This window comes from Dicentrarchus labrax, unplaced genomic scaffold, assembly GCF_905237075.1.
Source record: "Dicentrarchus labrax unplaced genomic scaffold, dlabrax2021, whole genome shotgun sequence".
NCBI lineage: Eukaryota > Metazoa > Chordata > Actinopteri > Moronidae > Dicentrarchus > Dicentrarchus labrax.
The window spans coordinates 15,846,878-15,873,893 of NW_026136701.1; the positions used below are offsets into that span (position 1 = coordinate 15,846,878).

The 27,016-nt window shown below is 40.6% G+C and overlaps 1 protein-coding gene across 15 annotated transcripts in view; it reads right to left on the reverse strand.

Moving 5' to 3' along the window:
• Positions 1-27,016, reverse strand: part of LOC127369228 (adhesion G protein-coupled receptor L2) — a 128,512-nt gene that overhangs the window by 22,971 nt on the left and 78,525 nt on the right. For 10 of the 15 annotated variants that reach the window (XM_051410367.1, XM_051410382.1, XM_051410372.1 and 7 more), the window contains 7 exons: positions 25,985-26,198; positions 21,753-21,862; positions 17,335-18,135; positions 7,898-8,197; positions 5,416-5,516; positions 4,173-4,358; positions 2,005-2,043 (listed from right to left, as the gene is read on the reverse strand). In XM_051410367.1, the coding sequence (XP_051266327.1) occupies positions 2,005-2,043; positions 4,173-4,358; positions 5,416-5,516; positions 7,898-8,197; positions 17,335-18,135; positions 21,753-21,862; positions 25,985-26,198 (1,751 nt within the window). The other 5 variants (XM_051410425.1, XM_051410404.1, XM_051410487.1 and 2 more) reach the window with 3 other exon arrangements.

A 27,016-nucleotide genomic window follows, 5' to 3' on the forward strand; every position in this document is an offset into this window, starting at 1 on the left:
TGGAATAACAAGAAAGGGGATCAACCAAAGTCTGCACCAATATGTGATTAACCGCAACATTTAACCACTGAGCTCATATTAACCACAGCAATGATGACTGTATCCAGACACAGGGCTCTCAGCGTGTCTTTATATCTCAGGCCGAAGCATAGAAATCAATCTCTGTGGCCCTGACCTTGCAGCCAACTAGAAGCTTGCGAGCTGTGACTATGATGGGAGTTAAGTGTGTGTATGTGTGCGTCTGCTTGTGAGAGAGAGTAGTGGCTATTACAGGGTCGGAGCCATTATAACCAGACAGACACTAAATGGTCCACCCCCCCAGTGAGCCATCCTCAAAGGACCCATGAAATCCAAAAGGGGGGGAAAAAAAGTCGTCTGCCTCTAATTTGTGTAGCACAGGAAGGATCTGTGTTCTGATTGAATCCTCTTTAATTCTCGCTTGGGTGGAGGTCACTTTACAAATCACAGGGGTGCTACCAGTGGAGCCCCCATGGCTCGTTATAGCTAGAGAAAAGAATCACGTGACGAGAGCTCGGCGAGCACTCAAACAGCGCCGACCTCAAGAGCTACAGCGGCGACACAAAAACAAGCTAGCAGCCATGCAAGCTCTGAACTTTTGAGCAATTTCACAAGAATTCCCTTCCTTCCTTCCTTATCTTAAAAAGGAGCAGTGTGTAGAATTTAGAGACATCTAGCGGTAAAGTTGCAGATTACAACCCCCTCGCCTCCCCCTCCTGTTTCAAGCATGCAGGAGAAACTATGGTAGCCCCCGAGACTCGCAAAAAAACGCAAATTTGGAAATTTAAAAAACCATCGGTGTGGTTTTCGAAAGAAGTGAGCTTAGTTACCACCAGACCTCTGTAGACTTGCAGCTTGACACTGCATTAGCCTCTACTTTGAAATGTGAGTAGATTTGCATTGTGGGTAAATGAGGCACCAGGTTTTGACAAGGAAGAAGAATGCATGGAATGAATACAATGATATTTATGGTCTTGCTGCACTGATTTAGATTTTTTTTAAAACAGCATGTAATCTGCAGAGTACTCGTTTAAAACAAAAATGGTGGCAAAGGAAAAGTAATTGGGATTCATCTTCTGGGCACAACAAAAAACTAAATCTCATCGCAATCCACCCAACAAATTTCAGCCTAAACCAAAGTGGTCTACTGACAGACTGGCGGACATCGCCATCTATACTCATGCCGCGGGCACCTCTAAAACCACATTTCAAAATCAGTTGAGGGAAATGCATCCCTCTTTTCTCTCAGTAAAATGAGACCTCAAGTAAAAACAACCCACACTGATAGGAAGGTCCCTGAGCCACTGAGACATACAAAATCAGATCTTTTGTATTGCGCCATGCAAGGCATCTCCTCTGACTGTTTACACCATGCCCTTGTCTTCCAGCAGAACCTTCTCAAGGAAATAAATCCTGCCACAACACATGAATGGCAAAACGTCTGCGGGAGAGACCAAAAAATCAGAATGGAACACAAACATATTAATGGGTTCAGAAATTAATATCACAGATAAAACACAACTGCAGCAGGAGGGGAGGGTTGTTTTTTTTTTTGCTAAGGGGACAAGGAAGACTAGAAATTGTACAATGTAAGCAAGTGAAAATTGAGCACACTGCCACTTTGATCACACTTCTAGCTGACAGGGAGGTGCAATTACGACCATGGGAAGGCAATTATTCACACAACGTATGAAAAGCCGACAAGAGAGATGAAGAGAGAGAGAACGAGTTGGGGGGGGGAGAAAAGAAGGAGACAAATGAAAGAAAGATGTACGAGGGATAGCACACGGTGGAGGGAATACGGGACAAAGACGGAGTGATATTGACGGTGGTATCCTCAGATGGACAGAAGAGGAGGCAGCCATATCTGATACAAGCGGGTCACCAGACACACATAGAGACAGACAGTGCCGCATGCTGCTGGTCAGGCGTTAGGGATCAGGGATAAAAAAGCAACATGGAAAACCTACAGTGGTAGTTATATACCTTCATATACGCCCTGCATGTCTTCTCTCTTTTTTGAAGCTTTTCCACACAACAAGAGGATCAAGCACAAAAGACAGATCGTAAGAAAACAGGAAGCATTAAATCATGCCACTTACCATAAATTACAGAACTTGTGAAAAGAAGAAAAGGCACAGGTCCATGAACTATAACCCTTAAAGTGATGCAACAGCTCTGAATGCTGTGTGAACACAGTGTTGTGTGGTGTGAATTCTAAATATGAATATGAATCACATAATAGGGAGGGGAAGAGATGAGAAATGCACAGCAGCATAGAGAAAAAAGTGCTGAGACTAGATCCTGATGCTCCCCATTAGTGATGCTTTAAAATACATTGAGCAGATAAACAATGTGGGATGAGGTCATTTGTATTTCATGGTATGGAGAGAATAATATAGCACTAGCTCTTTTTAAAAAAAACCTTTGTTGGTCTCTTGGCATTAAATAAGTCGCCTTCTCCTCCTAATTGAGTCGAACTGGAGAAAATCACATACTGTAGCTCTCACACAGAAGTGGAAAACAAAGAGATAAAATGTTCTTTGTATCCAGATTACAGCCTCCACATCATAAATACCTCTTGGAAACGCACACAGGAAACCAAAGTTTTTCTTTAGCTGAGACAAGATTGCTCCCATGGATACCGCCATTTACTCTGATTTATGGGAAGGGGCTGCACTGATCTTCTAAGGACCATACCAGGATTTTTGTATATGTTAACTTCTTGAATACAAATCACGTATTTTGCTGTTCATTTTCTAATGCATGCTGTGTAGTTTTGAATTTCCAGATGGATTTTTCCTTTCATTATAAGCACCCATTGGCTTTCATTTACTTCTGTATGACACGAAAATCCTTTGGCAGACTCTTGAAACTCGCTCCAGTTGTATGTGCATTTACATGCATATACAGTTGCAGCTTTCTGCAGTGACCTGATTTCTCGGTCATGTAAACGAGAAAGACAGTTTCCATAATCAGGGCAGGAGAATCAGGGCAAACCTGATTTCCAGGTTCGGAAGAAACTGATTTCTTGGTCATGTATATAGGTAACTGGGTTTCTAATCAGCTTTTTAGTTACCCATGTGCACAAAAAAGACTGCAGATAGGTAGGTAGGTAGGTAAGTATTGTTGTTTTAAAATAAAAATAAATACATTTAAACTAAACTAAAAATTAAAATAACCACTTGAAAGCAGCAAAAGAAAAAAAGTCAAACAATTAAAATGCATTAGTAAGCAGCAATAATGCAACTTGACAAAAAATGTATGCAGACTTGGTGTTCACTATGAAGGATTCCACAACTCAAGCAAGTCTGCTAATAGATTTTCATATAATTGAGAAATTAATGGAAACCAATGGCTGATTGGAAGAGTAGATCAAAATTAATCATATAATCAAAAACACAGCAGAATAGTAAGCTGTAATGAAAAGTGTATGTGAAGACAATGCAACTTGAAATATTACTTTTATGGTCCTTAAACTTCAGTCATTGTCGCTTGTAATCAGCCAATCGCACGGTGTTGTTGTTCTGATGGGACTCAGTGCAACGCTATCAGCGCTGCAGTGAGAAACCTGTTAGCTCTTATCTTCAAATGCGATAATTGCAATATAGCTGTCTGAACATTAGCGCACAAACGACGGGCGTCATTTTGGTGCAAATCACTTTGTTTACAGAGCAACTGCTGTCAAGAAAGTCTGAATAACGATGTAATTTTTCAGACTGTCAGTCATCTCTCCATGGGACTGCCAGCAGTTGAGAGATGTAGGTACGTCTTAGACCTACTCTTTTCCCGCCAGGTGCCTGCAGAAACTCCAGGGGAGTGTTCCACACTTGTCAGCAATGAAGAGTTATTCTTTGTGTTGGTGGGGGGCTCATGGCCATTAGCTCCTTTAAGGTAGAACTGCCAGGTGAGCCGGTGTTTCCAAAGCCAGTAATTACCAGGGAGCTGCAGAGGAATGAGCTTCCCCTCAGGGCTAGACCTGCCTCCCTAGCCCCCTCACCTCAGACTGTGTATGTGTGTGTGTGTGCATGTAAGTAAGTGCATGTGTTTGTGTGTGTTGGTAGGTGTCCTGCTAATGAATGTCCTGAGTCATGCTGACAGAGTTGGGCCAAAAGGGGGACAAACTTTAGGTCAGACAGAAATTTTCACGGTACCTTGTTGAAGCTGCGTCCAGCTGAGTCTTTCTCGCTGGGCCTGAGCTCCTGCAGCTGAGCATCCAGGATATCCACCAGCTGCTCCATCAGGCGTACTGAGGAGCTGACGTCCCCGGCAAATACCGGGCCCTGTGTGTGGCGTGCCAGCTCATTGGCTAAATTAGCAGCGTTTTCGCCACTTCGGATCTAAAAACAGCAACGAAGAAAACGTGGGTGTCAGTGAAGCGTCAGCGAAGCAGGCCCGAGATGGTTCTGCAATGTGAAGCTGAAATAATGCATTCCACTTACACCTCAGAGTCATAATCTATTGCATGTAAACACAGGGACTGCATGTTAAGCAGGGAGAATAACAGCGTAATTGCAACACATAAGCATTATGAAAAGAAAGAAAAAGCAAAACTCTGCAATAATGATTAGGTGTTCTACTTTTTTGGCGCACCCAACCTGCCTTGAGTGAGCTGTGACCCAATTTCATTCTACATAATACTTTAATACAGTATATACTAATGTTCATGGTGTGATGCCTTTGCAGTTAGTGTACAACAAATCAATGTACTTTTCCATTTTGTACTAAGAGGAAATGAAGCAATACAAGCACAGACATCAATTGTCAACTGTCTCACCACCAGCCACAATGTATTTAAATGTTTTGCATCTGCGAGTACCTTCTATATGTGCAGTGCATTTTGAGAAAATGGGACTTTTCCCAAACCTGCGTATAATTAATGTCCTAATTCCATTAGTAATATGGAATTAGGACACAGTTCTTCTGTTAGCCATGTCTATATTTCCCAAAATGCCCACTGCCAGCACCCTGTCTGAACCTGCTGCATGCAGAAGGAGAAAAAGGCCTTGCATTATGGTCCGTTCAGGCTACTGAAACTGTTATCTCTGCGTCTACATTAGATTTCTACCTGCATGACTGTTGAACATCAAAGCACAAGAGTCAGTGAAGGAAGAAGCTCAGGCTCTTTGATTCTCAGTAACTGACTGCAGAACTTGGCATTTACTCCTGATGTTTTAGATAGCTCATTTCTTTCTGCTACCATTCTGTATTTTAGCTACACTTGACGTATATGGAGTATTTTTATGATATATATCCATGATCAGTTCTCTGCTGCTGTAAGAATAAAAATAGACCAAGCAAGCAAAAAGGTCAAACACTGCCACTAGATGTTTGATTTGAGCTGTGTAAAATGTTTGTTTGCTGCTATATTTTCTAATTGACACATTCCTGTTTTACCTTTTGTGCCACTTGAGTCACCCAGTGGGAGGTGCAGTTGCTGAGGTCCGGGCCTTTGGAGCACCAGGTCCCTGCCACAGTGCACAGGAAGGAGGCGATGCCTGCAGTACCACAGAATAAACACAACAGTTGGAGGGAAGCCAAAACCTTGCTCAAATACAGTTTCTCCTGCTGATCCTTCATTCATACAGACTCTCTGGTGCAGGAAACGAACTGTTCGGCAGGAACAACATTTCAAAACAATTTGAAAGCCTTCAAGCTTTGTGCAGTCTGCACGAACAAAACAAAACGGAATACTAAAACACTATCAGGTTCCTACATAGCTCGGACAAAACTGACAGAAAAAAACAATGGACTCTGGTTTGTTATTATCTGTAAACATTTTATATGCTCCCATACTATGCATGTCTAAATAAAATGCAAGATAACTCCTAATGAATGCCTCTTCACTGACAACAGCGACAACATTACATCCAAGACTCATTCCCTTTTCACCTCCACAGTCAAAACATTGTCTCTTTTCTGCTTTCATCCTCCAATAGCCCTTCTTTATATTTTGACAGTTCTGTCAGTCTCTGTGATGGTGTGTTAAGGTAACTTGTGAGAGATTCCTGTGTGAGTATCATTGTCAACTGGTATAACTGCCATCAGTACGATGTTGCCCTCACTGTTGACTTCGTACGCTTCGAGAAGTGATTTTAAATGTGGATATACTGTCTGAATGTAATTAAGACAACTAGTAGAGACTGATCTTTGGTAGAGTTTTCTATTTTGTAACTTTTTATATAATTGTTCATCGTATTCGTTTGTTTCTGTTAGGGGGGAGTGGGCAACAGCATGTTTGTTTTTTTTCTCAGTGCACTCTTATTGCAAGAAGAAATGGGTTTTAAAATTACCTACAAACAGTAATAATATACATTATGCCATTATATTAAAATAGAGTCGTGTTACCTATTTTCAGCGATATGAAAGGCTCTAATCATGCTTAATTATAGTTTCAAATTTGACATGCCCCTAAGCTAAAATGTCATAGACTCTGTATATATAAGCAATGATGGAAAAAGCACATTAACACCTATATAAGCTCAGCTTAAGTAACAGGGCTATTTTCACATATTTTGTCAGGATCTTTGAAGCTTTGTCTCTGATCATTTGTATTCTTAAAGTGTGATTCTAAGACTCTCTTTGAAATACTTGATCGTTGATGGAAACAGAAAAAAAACCCCACTATACCTGTTTACCCCCTACAGTGTTCAGCAGTGAATAACCAAGAGGATTAAAAATAGCTGCAGTTACACAAGATGAAAAAAAGAATATACACATTTACATGCTAATACAATCAAGTACTATTGACCATATATTCCTGTTGACAAAAGAAGTGGTAATATGTTGCATTGTGAAATATGCCACTTCTGACCATATTCCACTTACACGGGAGCAAATGTCTGAGCAGCTTCATAATGTAAAGTGTGAAAGATGGCCATAGCTGGAAGAAAATGAGAGACTGTCATTTACAAACATTGGCAGCTATTTACATAGCAGCACTAATTAGATAGTTTCTCCCACACAGCTCTGGGATCAGCTGGTCATCTGACTGTTATAGTAGTCATGGTCACTGATTAAAGTGTTGGTGTTTCTGTTTTAGTTTGTGTTTATGACAATATATTATAAATAAAAACTACAAATTAACTGGTTTAGTGATAGTTTGTGAAGAATGCAAATAATGTTAATAACTTATTAACCTGCAACGTACTGACAAGTTAGCATCAGAGCTAATTAAACTTTTCACCATGGAAACAGCCGTTACTGTTATATAGATGACGCTGATTATAACTTTGCACCACAGATGGTGTTTTTTTAATTCAACAGGAGACGATTAGCTTAGCATAGCATAAAGAGTGGGAGCCGGGGGAGGGGGGGGAAGCCCACTTATTAGCAAGTCCTCTAAAGTTCACTTATAAAAACATTGTAAGAAATAGTTACAACAGATGCATCCACGAAAACAAATTGACTTTTAAGTTAGCTGTTTACCACTGTTTCCAGTCTTTGTGCTAAGCTAAGCTCCCGACGTACACACATGAAAACGGTATCAATCTTCCTGTCTAAAATTTTCGACAGGAGCAAATACCGGTAACCAAATTTCCAACAATGTGGAAACCCCCAGTATTAACTCCTGTGTAATGACATGGCGTTGTTTTAAAAAAATACCACAATTAGAGAAAATAGTTGAATCTATCTAGGCTACATATTAAATGTTAAAATTTAATTAAGTATTAGCACTCCATGAATGTTCTATATATATATATATATATATATATATATATATATATAGTGCTATCCTACAGGCAGAACAGTGGGTGGAAAAAGATTAAAGAAAATGTACAATTATTTATAGAATACAGTGTAAATTTAAAGAACATTTTGTTTTACATGAAGTTACAACATGCCATCAGTATGTGTCAAACACAGACGGTGGGCTTACCTCTGGTCCCTTTGGGGCAGGGCCTGTCCACAGTGTTTCCAGTGTGGGTTTGGGGCCAGTCGATGGCTCTCCTCCTGGTGGCCTCACAGAAGCGTCTGGGAGTCGGTGGCAGCTCAGGGACTGTGGGCTCTGCTGTACCTAAGCCACGATTTTCTTCAAACGGGTCCCTCCCATCTCTGGGATCTGCTCCTGCTACGGTGGTGTCACCCTGCCCCTTCCCAGTGGACACAACCGTGGTGGTGACTACTGAGGTGGTCTTTGGAATGGACGGCGAGATGGAGAAATCTTCGATTGTTGGCACTAGAATGAGAGAAGAGTGAAACTATTACAGATCGAGTCATAAATGTCCTTGCCTTGAGCTCCCGTCGTGTCCAGCAGTGGGGGAACTGCAACTGTTTTGAGTCCTGTGGCTTGTTGGTATTGCTAGAGTTACAGCTTCCCATAATTCCTAGAAATAAAAAGCTTCATGCAGCTTTCACTCGTAACTCCATCTCTTTTCTGCTCCTTCAATAAACAAAATCAAGGCAAACCTGCCAACACGACACAACATCTATCTCTTGCTATTTTTAGTTTACTTAAACCCATAAATAAGACAAGCACTGGCGGTGGCGTCCTTTGACATAGCAGTGATTTCCTCCAACAGAATCAGTACCTTGGGCTGATTAAATGTCAACAATGAAGACAAAGCCTGCCTGCATTTTACTTTTTTTCTGCCTAGTTCATCTCTCCCACTTTGATAAAGCTTGTGTGCGGAAGGAGAACTGCACTGCTCCAAGCAAAAACCATACATCAGCAATAATGTGATTCCACTGTATTCAATCCACGCCTACCCTGCGAAGCAAATCGGTGTGTGAATGTGCTCATGCACATGTGCAACTGCGCTTGTGTTTGCTCCATTGCTCAGGTGTGTTCCTGCTTAAGACTACTGCGTGCACTCAGATGGATATCTGCTGCAGAGTGCCCGAAGATAACTAGGAAATGAGAGCAGAAATAGGAAATCTATAAATTTTATACAGTATGAATAGCCAATGAATAAAAAAGAAAACACAGTGCATGTTTGTGTGTGAGTGTGTGCACGTGTGACTACATGGATACACTCGTCTCCTGCATGAATGATCATACATTTTTATCCACAACCACCTGATTGTATTTGAGATAAAAGCAGCTTCCCACAATGAGGTCTGCCGTTGTGAAAGGCACTATAGTGTTGTCTTCAGGTTCCCTGGGTGCTTCTGGGAAAATGCAATATCATGCTATCTGACACTCCATCATCAGACACACATCTCCATTTCCTGAGAGAGAATGGTGACAAAGCCCACATTTCATGTTTCACACTAATCAGCCAGTCAGGGGGATCTTTTTTTTTTTATTCCAGTGAAATATCTGAGTTTATTACAAAGCTGATATCTAGCGATGTGGTCAGAAGGCCACAGTAGGGAGGAAAGAGTGTTCCTGTGATGCACACTATAAAAAAATAAAACCCAAACCAACCTACAGTGAGGCTGAATTGTGACATTTTACTCAGTGACCTTTTCCCCTGGCAGAAGCCCTGGCTAATTACCTTACACTCATTCAGTCATTGTGTGTCTGTCACCCAGACGTTCACAGGTTGGCCAGGCCAGCACGGCTGCAAAAGTAACAGCTGACAAATGCGGTTAGCATGAGCCAGTTAGCACCCTCAGCTTCTCCAAGGAAACAGGTTAAGAATGACAAAAATTGGCAAAAATTGGCAAAAATTGCAGGGACAGTTCAAGAAAAAGGGCCTGAGATCATTAGCAATGTGCGGAGTGGCCACAGTCTTCTTCTTTTAACTTTCTTAGAGTAAATTTGATTTAAAAAAGTTTGTATTTTCTAGAAGTAAAATACTATATTACATAATAGTATAACAATGCCGCATTCAAAAGAAAAAAAAGGTGTCTCAAATATATTATGTCTTCCCAGTGAAGATTTTTTATTGACTCAGGAAAAGTGAGATGATTCATAGGCTGACTCTGTTGATTCAATATACGCATATAATGCAATACTAGGGCAAGTGTAATTGGGTTTCAGAATATTAAACCTCTCCATACCTGAGCAAACTTCTGCTTTTCCACAGGCTGATATAAGCCCCTAATATGCATCTGCCTGTAACAGCATGCTTGCATCACCTGATTAACCTGCTCCTGAGACCATATTGCTCCAACTAGTCCAAAGCCCCATTCCACCCACATTTCAGCACTTATTATCATACAGTATCAAGAAATATTATGTTCGGTCTTGGCCTTTGTTTTTGTTTTGTTTTTTCTTCATCATCATTTCGTCATCTAGGCAAATGCTTTTTAATAGCGTGTATTATCATTAATGATTGAATCAATTAAGAGACAACAAAAATATATAGTTCTTTACATCTACCTGTTACGGCTGCAGCAAATAACTATTTTCATTATGATGAAATAATAATCAGCAATTTGGTCAACTCTGGTTGATTTAAATGTGCTATACAAATAAAATTTATTTGATTATCTATTATTTTCTTGATTAATCATTTAGTCTCAAACATGTCACAAAATCCCACCATAGTTTCAAAATTGACTGTTTTGTTGAGCTAACAGTGCAAAACTGTATATAAATAGTAAGAAGCAGTTCATTTATCCAAATTGTTACCAAATAATTTTCTGTTGATTGACTATTGGATAAATCACCAAATCATTGCAGCTCTCAAACTTGTCAAATAAAAATGTAGGCCTACATGTGTAAGAAGTTTCAATCATATAAAAATATAAAATGAAGTGGCGTTCCTCTTTAAGCTGAAACTTTTAACAGAGTAACCAATTACTCGATGGACAGATAATGAATTATTCTGATAATAGATTGATCGTTTAAGTCATTTTTCAAGCAAAAATACCAAATATTCTCTGGTTCTAGCCCTAATAATAAGGTGAGGATTTTCTGCCTTTCTCTTTTTGTAAATTTAATGTTTGGATTCTGGATCGTTGTTGTTGAGGACATCACATTGGGTTTCTGGGATACTGTGATGGGTATTTTTTCACTATTAACAATATAATTAATGAATATTTGGCAGATTAATATATAATGAAAATAATTGAAGCCATAATCATTTTAATCACGCACAAAATCCAATAGAAATAACCCTAGGAACATGACATTATATTCTAGTGTATGAAAAAAACACCAAATTAGCTTTTTCCATCACAATTAAAAAATATTTTGAGTTTATTCTATAAGACACTTGGTCATTGTTTCTCTCGCTCTTAAAGGCAAAATCATACAATCATATCGCTTTAATTAGGAGGGGTACTCAGAAGTCGACCGAGTGATTTTTTTAATCAAAGACAAGATACAATCTTTGTGGATGTTTTCTGTCAGCATGTCTTGGGTAATCAGAGTGTGATTGTGAAGAACATCAAGAACATTAAATATACAACATATCTAATACTACATCAAGCAGTGTGCTTGTCAGATGTCGATGCATTTGTGGGCTTATTTTGATGTCTCTGCACCAGGCACGCTACAATTTTCTTTTGATTGCGAAGAGCAAATTCTCGTCCAGTAAGAGCTCTGTGTCCTCTGATAGCACTCAACCAAGAGAGGGCTGCACCAATTAGATACCATTTCTCCCAAGAGGCAGTGAAGTCACTCTTTATGGGCAATCTGACACCAAAGGCATACTGTTGCCATATGCTGAATAATACCTCTTGTAAATAATGGAAGAGCTCGAGACTGAACACTTGAAAAATGGCTGTCACCAGAGTCTAAACAGAGTGTGTAAATTAAAACAGAGCTAAAAGGAAGGAAACCCATTATGCAAGATCATCAATCAAGACATCAGAGATGAAACAGAATTAGTTTTATCACTTTATAGCCCCCTAGAGTCATTTACGTATCTGCGAGGAAAATGACAAAAAATATTAAACCATAATCAGATGATCCAAGGCCTAGATACTCTGTTTGTCCTTGCTGTTGCAGCTTATTCTGTAGCATTAAAAGAGCATTTTTATCTCAAATTACACACATACAGTCAGAGCAATAAAAACTATCTACCTGTCCATACAAACGGCAGGATAAATGGATCATAAGCCGCCTAATACCTGCTATTAGGGAAGAGCAATGTCAACTCACAGCCAAATCAAGCTGTTTTAAGTGGTTTAATTTTTGATGATGAATCACTTACAAGGCTAATCCTCCCAGTACAATAACACATAGGCACATATAGTTGAAAGGAAATATCGAATAGGCTCAGTTAAAAATGATCCCTACATTAGCAGGGTTTGTTTGGACTATTAAAGGCTGCAAATCAATCCGTGTGCTCCAGTCCCTTTTTTTCCCCCTCGGACGTTTGCTGTCCTCGAACTGAGAAGCACCTTATTCAGCTGCATACTGCTAGAAGATGAGCTGAGGACCCTGTTTTTAATTAGCAGGGATCAAACTCCCTATTGTCAATCCAAGAAGGAAAACACATGTGACAGATGTGGTATAATACTTTCCTTTTCATTGCACTGTGAACATGCAACAAGAACAAGAAAGGAGCATGAAAAATATACGCAATGGTAAATAAAATGCTCTATCCAGCAGCGAAAAAGCATCTGAGCAGTTTAGCTTAGCATAAAGAACGGAAACAAGGGGAAGGAGCTTTAACAAAATTAAAATATCAGCACGTCTAAAGCTCACTAACTAACATCTGTACAAATAAATAAAGTGTAAAAATGACAATTAGCTTTTTTTATGGTGGGTTATGTGGCAGATTTTTGGCCCAGCACAGTAACTACTTGTATTCTGGATTCTCAGAAACTGCTCAGAGCCGAGACAACGTCTGGCACGTAACCCTGAGTAAAACAGCAACTTGTCTTTGTTATACTTCAGTTTTTTTTACCGATTAAACAAACAAGATGTAATTACAGTGTTGAGCAAGTTACTTGAAAATGTTTAATCAATTACTCATTACATACACCCAATCCTCCACATCTACATGTCACATATTCTTTATTTAACACATGTAGAAAAAGAAAACAAGACATTGTGGTTTAATAAACAACCAACCTATGGCTTGGAGGTATTTACCGACCATCAACAGCGAGCTTAACATTAGCCCTAGTGACTGCATACAGTGAGCCAGCATGGTTCACATACCCTCAAACAAAACCAGCTTATTCTTGAATGTAGGATTACCAGTACAGATGTGGGAGCCAGCTAAAGCTCACAACATGCAAATTAGACAACTTTGATGTTACTGAGAGTTCTCAGTAACACATCAACAGTATCTTCACTGGATGCACAGAGACCAAACTAACCATCCCTCCATCAAACTCCCAGTTAAACACCATGAAGCCAAGCCCATATTGTAAAGGAGGGTTACTGGGATTAGTAACTGTAATGAAATTATTGATGGATTAATTTCAAACTGTAATCTCTGACACTCCAGTAAGATTCAATGGACTGGTTGCACAGCAGACATCTTGACCTGTCACAGCAGAAACAAACACACAGGTGGATTTAATAACAGTGACGACGGCTCATTAATGGTCCCAGTAACATTTACAGTGAACCAGCATGAATAATGGTAATGCAGCAATCGTTAATACACCTGTGAGTTTCCTTCTATGACATGCCAAAATGTCTGCTGTGCAACCATCCCATAATGCACAACGCTGTTAATTAGTGACTGTTTCCCCCTGTTTTCCTGGCTTTGTGCTAAGCTAAAGCTAACCGGCTGCTGGTGGTCCGAGTGTGGGTCTTTATGTATCAGTGTGTTTTTATTCTTTGTGTTTTTTTTAGCTTCACTCAATAACAAGACTGTCTCAGAGGATAAGAACTGTGTAAGAGCTACAGTTGGTCTTTTTGCCTCTTTACCTAGAGCCAGTGCCGGTAATTAACGACAGAGAAACAAATCCCACAAGACATGAATTTTACATTAGGCTGTTTATATGCACTCGTGCTGTTCTGCTTCATTCAAGCCTACATGACGGGAGCACACAGCTTGGCATGGAAGGTAAAGGGCCACAGGACAAATCATGTGCAGTTTCTTATCCAATGCTGTGGAATATGTCATTATTTCTGCTAAATAAAAAAATAAAAAAATAAATAAATTCAAGCCATTGAGAAATTGTTGCGAGGCTCACTACATATTTGGCACTTGTTCTTTAAAGAGCAATAGACAGAAAAAGCTCTGCCGGACATATCCTGTGTCTGTGAGGGGTGATTTATGAGGCCTGAAACTGAGCACTGTGGAGCAGCACACATAACGCAGTCACAACTAGACAGTCTGAGTCAGAGGAAGGTGGCAGAGCAGCTCACAATAAAGACACAAGCATGCAGACAGGACGATATATGTGCAGACAGAAATACACTCAGAGCATAAACACTCCAAAACTCTCTGCTGTCTATCCCTATAATGTCCACTTAAACAATTTCCATCCATAATTTCGCCTGCGTCGATACAGAGCAAGAAGCAGAATAATTAGAGCTTGCAAATCTCCTGACTCTTTTACTACGGCCTCTATTTCTGTTGCCGAACATGATGCTTCAGAGGGTGGAACACAGGCTTAGTGCATGATACATCTATAAATGTCTTCCGTCTTGAAGACTCACCTGGAGGCGTCGTTCAGGGATATAAAAGCCAACCAAAGAGCAGTAAGGTGCACAGCTAGGTTAAGCCACAAAATGGCTGAGCAAAAATAAAAAAAACACATCAGCTTTGTGATGATAGGTATCAATCGTGTTGCGTGCAGGATATGAAATAGTGGTTTTTTTCTTGACATTTCAATTCAGTGCAAAGCCCACTTGTGCTCACTGCTACCAGATTAGGCTGAGTGGCAAAGCCTTTCGGACAAAGCCATTAATTTTATGCCTCTCGTCTTTAAGGCCTCAGATCAATGCTACCTCAAAGACAAATTAATTTTCTCCTTTCTCTCCTTGTTAGTTTGAAATGCTCTCAGCAATTACTGGCTCCTCTGATTGGTTTTTTTGAATTCATTGGACTGAAATCAGTTAAAGGCTTTGCACATCACAGAGAATACATTACCGGTGTCCCTCTAAGTTTTGTAACAGCAGGCACTTAGGTGTGCTTTTTATTGGCATGCACCTCTTTTAGGGAGACCTCTGAGGAGGTGGACTCTCCAAGTATTGATCATTGCTGTTTTGTGTTCACAATGCATTAGCAGGGCATAGACATTTTCTTTAAATGCGTGTGAATTGTTTGGAACAATAAGCTAAAAGATCAATATGGGGAATGATCTTGGCTAATCACTGCAACCAGGGCCAGAATTAAGAAACCTGCAGTGTTACGAACACTTTACACAAGGTAACAGAAACAACGACAAGTTGCTAAGGTCAATTATTTTCTGCTTTGATCACTTTGCTAAAACTCCCTTAATATAAACCCCTAATCCTGCCGACACTTCAGCGTCTCTCTAGGATGAGCATTACAGCCAAGGTTGACGCTTCTGACAGAAAAGGACACAGACGCTCATTGTGTTACATGAGTTCTACAAAGGAGAGAAATACACTGGGTTTGGTGTTCGAGGTAACTTCACTCTGTGGTCGATGAATCTTAATGGGCACAATTAATTTCCTTTACGCCTCAAGTGCCCCTCAGTTTCAGAGAGAGAGACATTATTTCAGCACCATTAGATTACCCTGCAGAATAGGTTGTTTAATTCAACGCCATATCATGGGCAGCGATAAATCCTAATAGCTACACAGTAAAGAAGTTAAAGGTGTAGATCTGGAAAAAAAACCTAATAAACAAGAACCAATTATTTTCAAGTGCCATTCAAAAAAGCCCGACGTGCTGCTGCGGCCGAGGCATCTCGAGATGCCTCCTCTCTCCTTCTTGAGCTCACAACATCTCAAAATGTTCCCATAAAACACACTTAATGATCCAAAGTGGCAAGTTCTGCTGCAAGGACGCATTTCTGATTGGATCCCAATAACAAAACAGTGGCAGGAAACGAGTACTTAGAATAATGAGTGAAATCAACAACTATGTTCTGTTGGGTTCCTTGATTAAATGCACTGTTCTTGCAGCAAGTAGCAACACTAAGCCTATGTGGCATTTATGTTTACCGAGGCATTACAGTAGCTGAGAGAGCACATTAAACCCTTCAATGAAAATGCTCTGTGATGGCCACTTTCCTCCTTTCCCTGAGCCTCTTTTGAGACAAGGAGGGTAATTATGATAATTCAGTTGTTAATTACATTTACATACATCAGGACGTGAACAGTTGAGAAGGCAGTTTGCATGCATGGGGAACTCATTAAAGTTTTGAGTATTTCATATCTCCTCTAACATACTCTTAATTGAGGCTTCGGTTGTTCAGCAAAACAGACACAAACTTGGAGCCCCCTTTGGGTGTCGAGTTATGGTGCTAGGGAGATTCCAGGGGACGGCAGGAAAACAAACAGACGTGCTGACAAGAGGCCAGAGTTCAGGAGCACACAGCCGCCATTGAGACATTAACGCCAACCCCCTCTTCAACAGCACAGGTCAAGAATCAGATTTCCCCCTGGCAACCCCTCCTGAATATCCAGAAGTTAAAGATTATAACCTAATCCAGACTGCTGCTCGGGCGCAACCAGAAGCTCTAACACAACGTGAAGTCGGGTCAAGCTCCTTGTTTCCCCACTTCACACAGGACACTTATCCCGGCTCTAAGGGGTAAGGTGACTGCAGTCAGGTAATTAAGTCCATCATTAGTTTAATGTAAGGTCCCTGTCTGATGACACATATGTCGCCTCTCAGCACTTCACAGATTAATTTAAGCCCCCTAACCGCCTGACAAGATCCTTCACTGTAATTGATCTCTCTCTCTAGCTATTCTTCTACCCTGATTCACCATGTGGTGCATAACTCACACATACTTCAGCCTGGTGGTTTGAGAAATATTATGCCACAATAGGAATGGCAATCTCCTGATCTATTGTAAAAAAAAAAAAAAAAAAAAAAAAAAGCTTTTGTGAAGTTGATGAGGTAGCCATGGCAATACAACTTGAAATCCCAAGGTAAGGAGGAGAGGATAACCTCTGACAAACTGTGCACAATACTTCACAAATGCATTCCTCCATATATATATATATATATATATATATATATATATATATGTATTCATAATGGCTTTGGATAAGGCCAGAGATTAAAGAATTTGATAGGGTCCAAGCTTCAGCTGGAGTGAGTGCCTCAGCTCGCCTCATGGTAATAAAGAAACAGGTTTTTGAAGTGGCGTGATCCCACTGGGAGCTATCCCTCGTTCCAAGGTGAATCTGTCATTTCTGTCTGCAAATGAGCCCTTTCCCCAAGACTAACACAGCCCTCTTTTCTTTATCACACCTGGATTGCAACCAAAATTAAAAGGCAGCCATCTGTGACTTGCCATGCTGCAACCAAACAAAAGAAGAATTACGCAAAGACAATGAGATAAACAAAAAACTGGAGCAGCTCTCACCTTCAGCTGGATCTGGTGGCCCGAAGTCCAGGTCGTAGCGCAGGATGTAAAAGTTATTCCAAACGTATAGCTGGTTGTCCCTGGGGTTGTAATCCACAGCGGTGATGTACTGGTACTGGTTGGGGAAGAGGATGTCAGTGTATTCGCCCTGGCTTAGTTTGGTATTGTAGATGTAATCAATTTGGCTCCTGCTGGCCTCGCTCTCGTTCTCTTCGTAGGTCGAGCGCACCACATGTAGCACGCCACACACCATGAAGGCGTTAGAGGCAGAACGCTTGTCGTACGCTGTATCCCACGTGGCCTCAAAGCGGAGAGTGTACGGGTTGAGCTGGCTTACCACAATGCGGCCATTGTTCTGCTCCGTGGCGTAGATTACCCATAAGCCCCTCTCATCTACTGCCAGGTCAATGTCTGTCTTGCCACCCCAGCGGTAGGGCGATGTGTCGTGATAGTTGGCATTATTAACAATAGCCTCGCCGCTTTTGATGCGAGTGCGCAGGTCGAACTTGACAATGTTGCGAGTGCGTTCCTTGTTAAAGAAGATCGCACCATCATAGGCTACGAAGCCTGTCCCGTCAACACGGTGTGGCAGTTTATAGGTGGTCGTCTGGCGACCGTTTTTGAAGTCCTCCAAAGAGGCATATTCGATGAGGGTGTCAGTGCGGTATGGTGTCCAGGGCATGAAGAAGACTTTGTCACCAGCCTGCAGTGGGTCTTTGCACCACGACCCTGCTTGCTGCTCTGCCTCATACAGGAAGGTGGCGTCTCCTACACCCTTCAGAGTCCCGGGACAAATGAAGACTAGTGACAGAGAAAAGAGTGAAACAAAATACAATAAGGCAAAATATTTTAAACGCATGTAACAAATTCGACACAGATCATTCTCGCTGCTGTACAACTCAAGTGCAGGACAAAAAGATCAGGGACTGTGAATTTGGAGGATTCTTTTAACTAGTGCTTTTGTACTACTGCTAATGAATAGGGGAAAAAAGAAAATAAATGAATGTGTCAAAGTGATTATTCAGAATGAGAAATGAGGTTAAGAGAACTTGCATCTCAAGGGTCTGCTGCTACATCCTAACAGGGACAAAAATAAAACAAAATGTGGACAAAAAAGGTAAAAATCCTGCAAATGAAAGACATGGGAAATGGACGAAGTAGTTTTTTTTTCTTTTTTTTTTTAAATACCAGCCTGATTCTGACTTCAAATGCCATATGAACAGCTGGGTATATGGACACACAGCACATGCATACTCACATGACTAAGGTCATGAACCAAAATGATAAGGGGACAGACTTCACATCTTGTGATAAGAGTGAAAAACTGGTTGTAAATGGTGGTGGCGGCAGCAAAGCAGAGGTAAAATGAAAGTGGAGGTTGGGGAATAGATCGAACAACAGTGGTAAAGGATTTTCACTACTTCTGTGGCAAAAGACAAGAGAAACCACTGATGGGTGAGGGAGGTCATGGCACGGTTCCCATTTAGAAGGTTTTAAATTAATTGGTTCTGGATAAAAAGGGACACAGTGAATTCTTGCTTTCCTTTCAAACTTTTTTTTTAAAAAATGTTTTTTGTGCCAATCTCACTCAGCCATCACTGCTATTTCACATCACGTGCTATGGGTGCAGCAGAAGTTGGGCCAAGCAAACTAAGACCGCGCCAAATAAGAATATATATATATATATACACACAACTACTCTTTCTTCAAGGGTTAATACAGTGCTAGGCAAGAGTCCCTGGAACAAATCAACACCGAACAGTTGGTGTTTTCTTTCACATTGCGAGGGGAAAAACTACATTCGATGGCCGTGGATGTCATTTGAAATTCTGTTTTGAAATTCATTTGGACTCCATGGGTGCAAACAATCCTCCTATGGGTTTAGCATTTGACAGGAGAGGCAATCAGGAGGGGGAGGAGACGTGAGGGGAGCTGTACTCAACACCACAGAACAAGGAGCCAGAGGGGAGGGGGGGGACCAGACCACTCATTTACCTTTTTGCTCCACTTCTATTTCAGGCATTGGAAAAGAAAGCAAAAAGAGTGCAAAAGGGAGAGAAAGGTTATCACGAGTCAACTACCAGGTACAAAGAGAAGAATTAGTTGGAGGATATGACCATGATATGAACTGCAGGGCTGCTATGGGAATAAGAGCTAGAAAAAAAAGCTTGTTTGTTAGTGAAACGGCCTCTCATCCTAGGATATAAAAACAGACAAGTTATGACTTGAGACTAGCTATCTGCTATGTTTTCCAGTGTATTAAACTGTTCATTCCTAACAACTTTTAACTGCCAACAAAATAATGCATTGGCCACTGCAAAAGCAGAATAAATCCCTCTAAAAAAGTTTCTCCTAAGTGGCAGGGGGAAAAAAATCTCCTGGTCATATCTAGATGGATAACATTCTTAGAGAAACAGCACAGGAGTTATTTTTGGCATGTATTGACCGAGGGTGGAATTTGTTCAAACTTTATAAACACAAATCAAAACTCGAATCCAAACTTGCTCGCCCACACACGTAAAACATGACACGGTGCTAATGTTACAGACCAAAACTCTTAAATGAGCCAAAGAGAGCAACAGCACATGAGATGACTGATGAACAGTCGGCCTAATATGGATATTCTTTACTGGACTGTTGAGGCTGCATACGCTGCGTGGAGGGGGAGAGGCTGCAGACAATATGTGAAAGATTGGAAGTTTAAAAAATGAGAGCAAAGAGGTTAGTCGGGGGAGGGGAGGAACGGGACAGGAGGTGAAAAGGAGGTCTGTTTGAAAGAAGAAGAAGAAAAAAAGAGGTGAATATTTCTGAAATGTTTACAATTCATCAATTTAAATACAAAGTACTTTCACAGGCAGGGATGAAGCCTAAAGCTGCTCTCATAAACTACTCTAACACACCCTTTTAAGGTAGATTAACTCAAATCAGATACCACAGACAGAGTTTGAAATAGTGCCGGGTTTAACTTACTCTACAGTACATTTAATTAATCAGTTTTCACAGTGAGACACTAAAGCAGATCCATGACGGAATACAGGAATTTGGTTAACCTGAAAAAGGATGCAGAGTCATCTCAGACTTTGAGGATTTTTATCACTTCTTCTGTTTTACTCTAATATCCTCCGTAACACAAGCCATTAGTGAATGTAAGACCTATAATGTACCCAGTTCTTTGTAATCTCGCCTTTATTATCTCAGCAAAAGAGACAGAATCTGATCTCAGATTTAAAGGGTCAGTTCAGCCAAATTACAAGAAAATCTATTTTCTCAGCTAACCCCTAAGTGGTATCGTGTAGATACTTTTGGTTTTATTTGCCTGAGGTTTGGAAATATCTGCCTGTGAGATTTCTTCCATCACCAAAGTGCAATAGAGGTGAATGGAATTTTGTTTGTGGTGCTCACAGCAGTGGAAGAAAAACATTTTTATAGGGACTATTTCTTTAGTAGAAGACGTTCCAGTCAAAAAACAAAGTAAGTAGGTAAAAGTAACAGAGGCACTGTTTCTGACAAATAGCATTTACTTTTGTTGTGCTGGGGTGGAAGCATAAATCTCACAACAATAGTAATAGGGTTCAATAACATTGTATTGAATCCAAATCCTGTACTGAATCCGCTTATGGAATTTAAATCCTTTCCCATTTCCTGTTTTACAGATTGAATTTCTATATAATCATGTAACTGTACACTAAAACATTTTTTAGTGTTCACAACCTGTAGCTATAACCTGAATAGACAAGAAATATTAAATATGTATCACTATAGTGTTTTTACACCGTATTTTTCACAAGCTATTTGCCCTAAAGACTAGCTCAAGTCACAGAACTATTAAGTTAATAAGCTTACAACATTGATATGATGTGTATAGAAGTCTTAGGTCTTGTTGCACTACAACAACATCCAGTCTACTCATAGCAATAGGCTTGTGTCAACAACAATCTTTGAAAATCCAGACTTTGGCTTGTAGACATTAACCAGGCAACAGCCAGAAGTTTCATTTAAGCCATTACAGAATTAACATTAATTAACATGTCCAATAAGGTCCAATAAGAGATTCTTTAGCCTCTGAGCTTAACAAATCTGGGTGTTTTGCCAACTTGAACTAGATCCAAAATGGAAGCAGCTATCAAAACTCAACCCTAAAGGCGGATATCTCAAAAACCTGGACAAATAAAACCAAAACTATCTGAATGGCTGGATTCCACTAAAGGTTAATTGAGAAATGTATAACTTATACTTTTAAATTATTAATGCTCCTTCCAAATACCAGTTTCCAGTTATAAGTTGCAAGTATCATCTGTAAAACAAACATATATTTGCAACTGAACAGAGACTGTAGCTACAGCACATCTGTCTAATCTACAAACACTTTAAAAGCACACAATAAGAGTTCAGTGTGAGATTTGGATGGCGATACTTACTATAGGGAACACACTCATACTGGACCTCTAAGTACTTGTAGGTGCCAGGGCATGGATCAGGAAAGACATCAGAGCCAGTGACAACCACACACTGCGTACGGTTGTTGCACCTAGAAAAAGAAAAGATTGACCAGAGATTTCATCATGACTACCCACAGTACTCGGCACAGATAACATTAAAAACACAGAGGGGGAAAAAGTTGATCGTTACAGCTACAAAGAAATTTGACGAAATCCCAGCCAGGACCGTCACATATGCATTCTAGTTTAAACCTTGGCAGACAGAGAGAGGAAAAGCATTAAGGAAAAGTAAATTAATGTGATAATGAATAACAGAGAGAGGGAGCTGCTAAAGGCATGTTGGGAATTAGCGGTGGCATTTCCTTTCACAGCGTCTTCATAGCGCTATTGAAAGGGATAACATTCATTAAAACACACGACAGGTGGTGGTGACATGCAGTGGACTGGAATGGTGGCCTCTGGTGAAACGGAGAGGCTCCTCTGCATACGCAACAAACACGACGTGACTGTGTCCTTTCTATGAGAGCTAATTTGCCTTCCGGTATGAAATAGTGTCCCTCAGTGAATTAACAGTCTGATGTGTGAAATGCAAAGTTAGGTGTGTGTGTGTGTGTGTGTGTGTGTGTGTGTGTGTGTGTGTGTGTGTGTGTGTGTGTGCAGATGTTTCTAGGTGCTAAAAAAAGTTCAAGTAAAGAGGGAGAGGGGGGAAAAAAGAACAGCAGAGGACGGGGTGTGTGTAAATACTGTATAGGGTGAAATTGGCTCCACTTCAATCAAGCTCTCTTGAGGCCGAGGGATTGAGAATAATGTCAGCAGTAACAGAGGCAAACAAGAGAAAATTGGCACCAAAATAGGACATTCAACAATTTGCAAGCCTGAGATAAATATTCCAGAAGGTCAGTAGCAGTCATGGACTGGACATACATTTCAACATTTGACGTGACTTTCAAAGAGCCATTAGTAATTAAAGAGTCACTGCAAAATGGGATTTCGCTGCACAACAACACAAAACATTGACTGCGCACCTTTATGCAGGATGTTAAAGTAATGAATAAAAGGGTAAATGTACGTACATTAACCAGAAAGAGACTTTTCATGCAACACTCTAAATCCACCTATACATTTTCATGGCAAAATCCTTCCCTTGAAACTAATGGATTATCAAACATTATATATGAATAAAAAGGTGTGAGGTCGATTACGAAGTTAACAAATAGCATCAGCATCATCAGTGATGTTTTAAACAGAACTGACAATATGGTGCCAGCTGCACTTATGAGATTCACTTTTAAGGCGTCACTGCAGTGAAAGCTTCTGCAAGGGGGAAGGGTCACTGCATCAAAATGCGAACTGACTGACAGCAGATGAGAGCACTCCAAGTACACCCACATATATTGGATTTAATTCAGTTACAGTCTGACTGACACTATATTCCAAATAGCATTAAGTACATTTACTCAATTACTTTACTGTGAGATACTATCATTTCAGATGAAAGTACAGATGAGTACATATAAGTGACAACTTACTATAGCAGATAAGATTTAACATACAAGAGATATGATTAGTTAATTTAATATAATGCATTGTAATGTATTATTATTATAAATCTAAATTAAATAACATTTTAAATTTATATAATGTAGTATTTGCTCCACTTCCAATAGCTACACTATTACAATGCTGCTTACATGTTGCTGCATCAGTGATAATAATCCAATATTAAAATTACTTGACTTTCTACTTATGGAGTTATGGAGTCATTTTACTTAATTTATTTAAGCCCAAAGGGGTAAACACAACGCAGACACAGTATCACCTCAGTTGACATGACTAATGTGTTTGCAAACAATTGCTTATTTTTACATCCAAAAGACACAGAGCAACATAAAGATTCATGTGGAGTCCAACATGTACTCTGATTTGCACTTCACCGACTCCTGAAGAAAATATATGGCTCTTTAGCTGCTAGCAACCAGCCAGTCGTTCAATGAGGGCAGGAGACTTAACCAAAATATTTAAGTTGCGGGCAGGAAAACCAAAACAATGAGCTGAAAGACGTTAAAGCTGCAGAGTAGGGTGATAATTCTCAGTGGATTTGTTACTACAAGTGACGCCTTTCACATTACAAAAGGTAATTCAACCCATTTTTAATGTATAAATGTTAATTATTGCAGTAAGAAATCGAAATATTTCCTCCTCGACTGCTAATTTCTTTTATATTGTAATTCCTCTGGCATTTATTTGACTGCAGATTGTAGATGCTTCTGCTCTGGAGAAAAGGGAGGTGTTGTTGCTAAGCATTTTGACACGCTTCCTCTGTTTTAAACTGCCGCTGAAATCGCTGCGTGTAATCTCTATTGCACTGAGCACAATCTCATGGCAGTAAAGTGTTTGAATCCTGCTTGCTTTCTATCTAAGAGCTGCACCTCTGACCGGGTAAAGCATTTATTCTGTTAGTTTCACTGGGTCGGAGAATAGGTAACCATTGAAATAAGCTAATGCGAGTCAGCAGAACAGCCCGTGGAGACAACAAGGCCGGCAGAGAGCGAGAGAGAGAGAGAGAGAGAGAGAGAGAGAGAGAGAGAGAGAGAGAGAGGGGTCAGGCACACCGTCCATTTACAGTACACCTCTCAGGGAACGATCACCTGAATGTTAAACAGGCTCAGAGTTTCCGTCAGTTCTGTCAAACCTTTTTCATCAAGCCACTTTTTTTGTCAACAACCAAACGTTTTACTTGACAAATAACTTTGATGTAGATGCTGTTGAAAATCAAGCCATTTGATTCCTGTCTAGTTGTTTTTGTTGTGAGAAACCGGCTGCTGATGAACACTTTTTGTCACAATTTCCAAACCAACAAAATTGCCGCTCTGTGCAGCAGACTTCCCACTGTTTCTATCTCCCCAATCTCGTTTAATATGTTTGTTTATCTGTCTGAGGAGCTATTGCCTTTTGTTAATCTTCTATTGGCAGCGCATTGTGTCTTAATGTGACGTAGTTTAAATATCCTCCTTGTTTTACTTTGCCGCAGACTGAAGGAGGACTGATCAGAGTCTCCCGGAGCTTTGTGACTGCTTTAACATCCCTGGTTATCACATCAACCTTAATTACGGTCAGGAGCCCATTTCCTCTGATCTGAATCATTAGAATAGTTCTGGTTAAGGGCTGGCAGTGCGGAATCTTCTCAAAGCTTTCGCTCATACACCGCCTCCAGGGAATCTTCGATGGAGATAAGTTTGAAGTACGGCTCCAGCAAGTGAGACTCTGACTTGTCAACAGATGTGGTGCACAACGTAGCAGGTTGCAGTCAAAGCAAAGGGCACGGGCACTGTCAGCGGCGTGTTACTGTATGAGAGTACTGGGACTCGGATGTAAATTTAGAAAGACAGAGAAAGGCAGGAGGACTTGGTCTATTCCTGAGCTATTGTGCAGTGCCTCTCATGGGAGTAAATAGAGAAGTGAATGAAGCAAAGGGGGGAACAACCCAGAGGTGTAAGATGGTGGGCGATGATGCTCAAAAGCTAGCTTAAGGGGGGCTAGGTTAGGACAGAGCAGTGCATTAGAAGATGAACTGTGCTGGTTACTATTTATGAATAGTTCATCCAGTGCCCTTTAAAAATACACACACCTCTAGGGGTAAGCAGCAGTCGAGCTGAAGTGTTGCTGTGCTGTCGTTTGACAGCAAAGAGCAGCATCCTGTGAGAGGGTAACCAGGATAAAAGGCGTGATGATGGGCATTGCTCACTACCTGAGGCAAAGCCACTTCAATGCGGTACAAGTGTTTGAACAAAGCAAGCCCAATGTTCCAGATAGGGAATTAAGAGGGTGTTCATGTGACTTGCAGTCTCTCTGAGCTACGCTGATTATATGACTCAAACAGTAGCAACAACGCGCAGCTGGTGTGAAGAGCTCTGCCGCATGGATGTCAATTCCTGCCTGTCAAAGAATTAATCTGCGCCCCAGTTTTCTGAATTTCAAAATGCCACCTACATAATCTAGTCAATGAAGGAATTAAAAAAATAAATAAAAGCTGTGAGGTGTTGATTAATTGTCCAGTATGTAGGTGGCTGCAAGAGCAAGGTGATAAAAAACATTTCTTTTGTGTGCAGCTCAGAGGGGGGGTGCGGGGGGCGGGAAGAAGTCCATACTTCGCCTCCCCAGCTCCTGGTTGTGTTTGTGAAATAAGATCCCTCCTCTCCTCAGCGTTTTACCTTTGTGATATAATCTTGTAGGCATCGGGGAGGTAGCAGTTGACGTTCTCCATCTGGAATGGGTCAGCGTCACAGATCTTGTCGTCAGTCCTGCCGTAGTTGGCCGTCTCGATCATAATGACATCACTCCCTGGGCAGCGGAGATCAATTGCATATCCTTCGCATGAGAGCTCCCTCCTGACCAGCCCGAAAGGCAAGGCCGCACGGCTGAACCCTGACGGAGGAGACAGAGGAGAAACTTTAGGCAAATAATAAAATTAATGAGTGAAAAGGGATCACTGCTTCAATACAATAAGACCACACATAATGCGGTAAAAAAAATCCACTGGCACTAAATAAATAGGCAACAGCAGTCCAATGTTTACCACAGTTTTAAACAGATGGGTCATTACACGCGATACAGGAATGGGGAAAGACGAAACAATTCATCTCTCCATCTCTCTGTGGTCTTGGATGTTGGCTAAGACATCTAATCTAAGTCATTGGAGACCAATGGTAACCTCATAAATCCTTGAGCAAACACAAAGGCTACAGAGACATCAGGAAGGGCTCCACCTAGAGAGCATCCACCGCAGAGCCAAACCTATCTGGACTGAGAATAGTTTGTTTTACAGTCGTACAAGCCCTCATTTGTTTCTTTTGCTTTACTTGCTCTGTAAAGCAAGATAGAGAAAAAGGCAGAATCCCGGCAGAATGGAGTGTAATATAATCCATTTTACAGTGTCGGCGATCGAAGAGTCTGGAGTCCACACAGGAGGAAAAATCTATACATGGAACACAGCAGATGGGAGCTCAGCCAAATAGCTCGACTTTGGGGGAAAATTAACTATTTCACTCAAATCTGCATCCCCCCCCCCCTCCCCATTTGAGCAAATAAGAATGAAATAGGTTATTCTTTGGTATTTCCTTTTTCTAAGTAATAAAATGTCATGTCACAAATAGTGTGGAACTACAGATACGGAGATTTGCAAAGAGAAAAAAAAAGCAATAAAGAAAGAAAAATCCATTATCTGAGGTTAAAATGATCCAAAC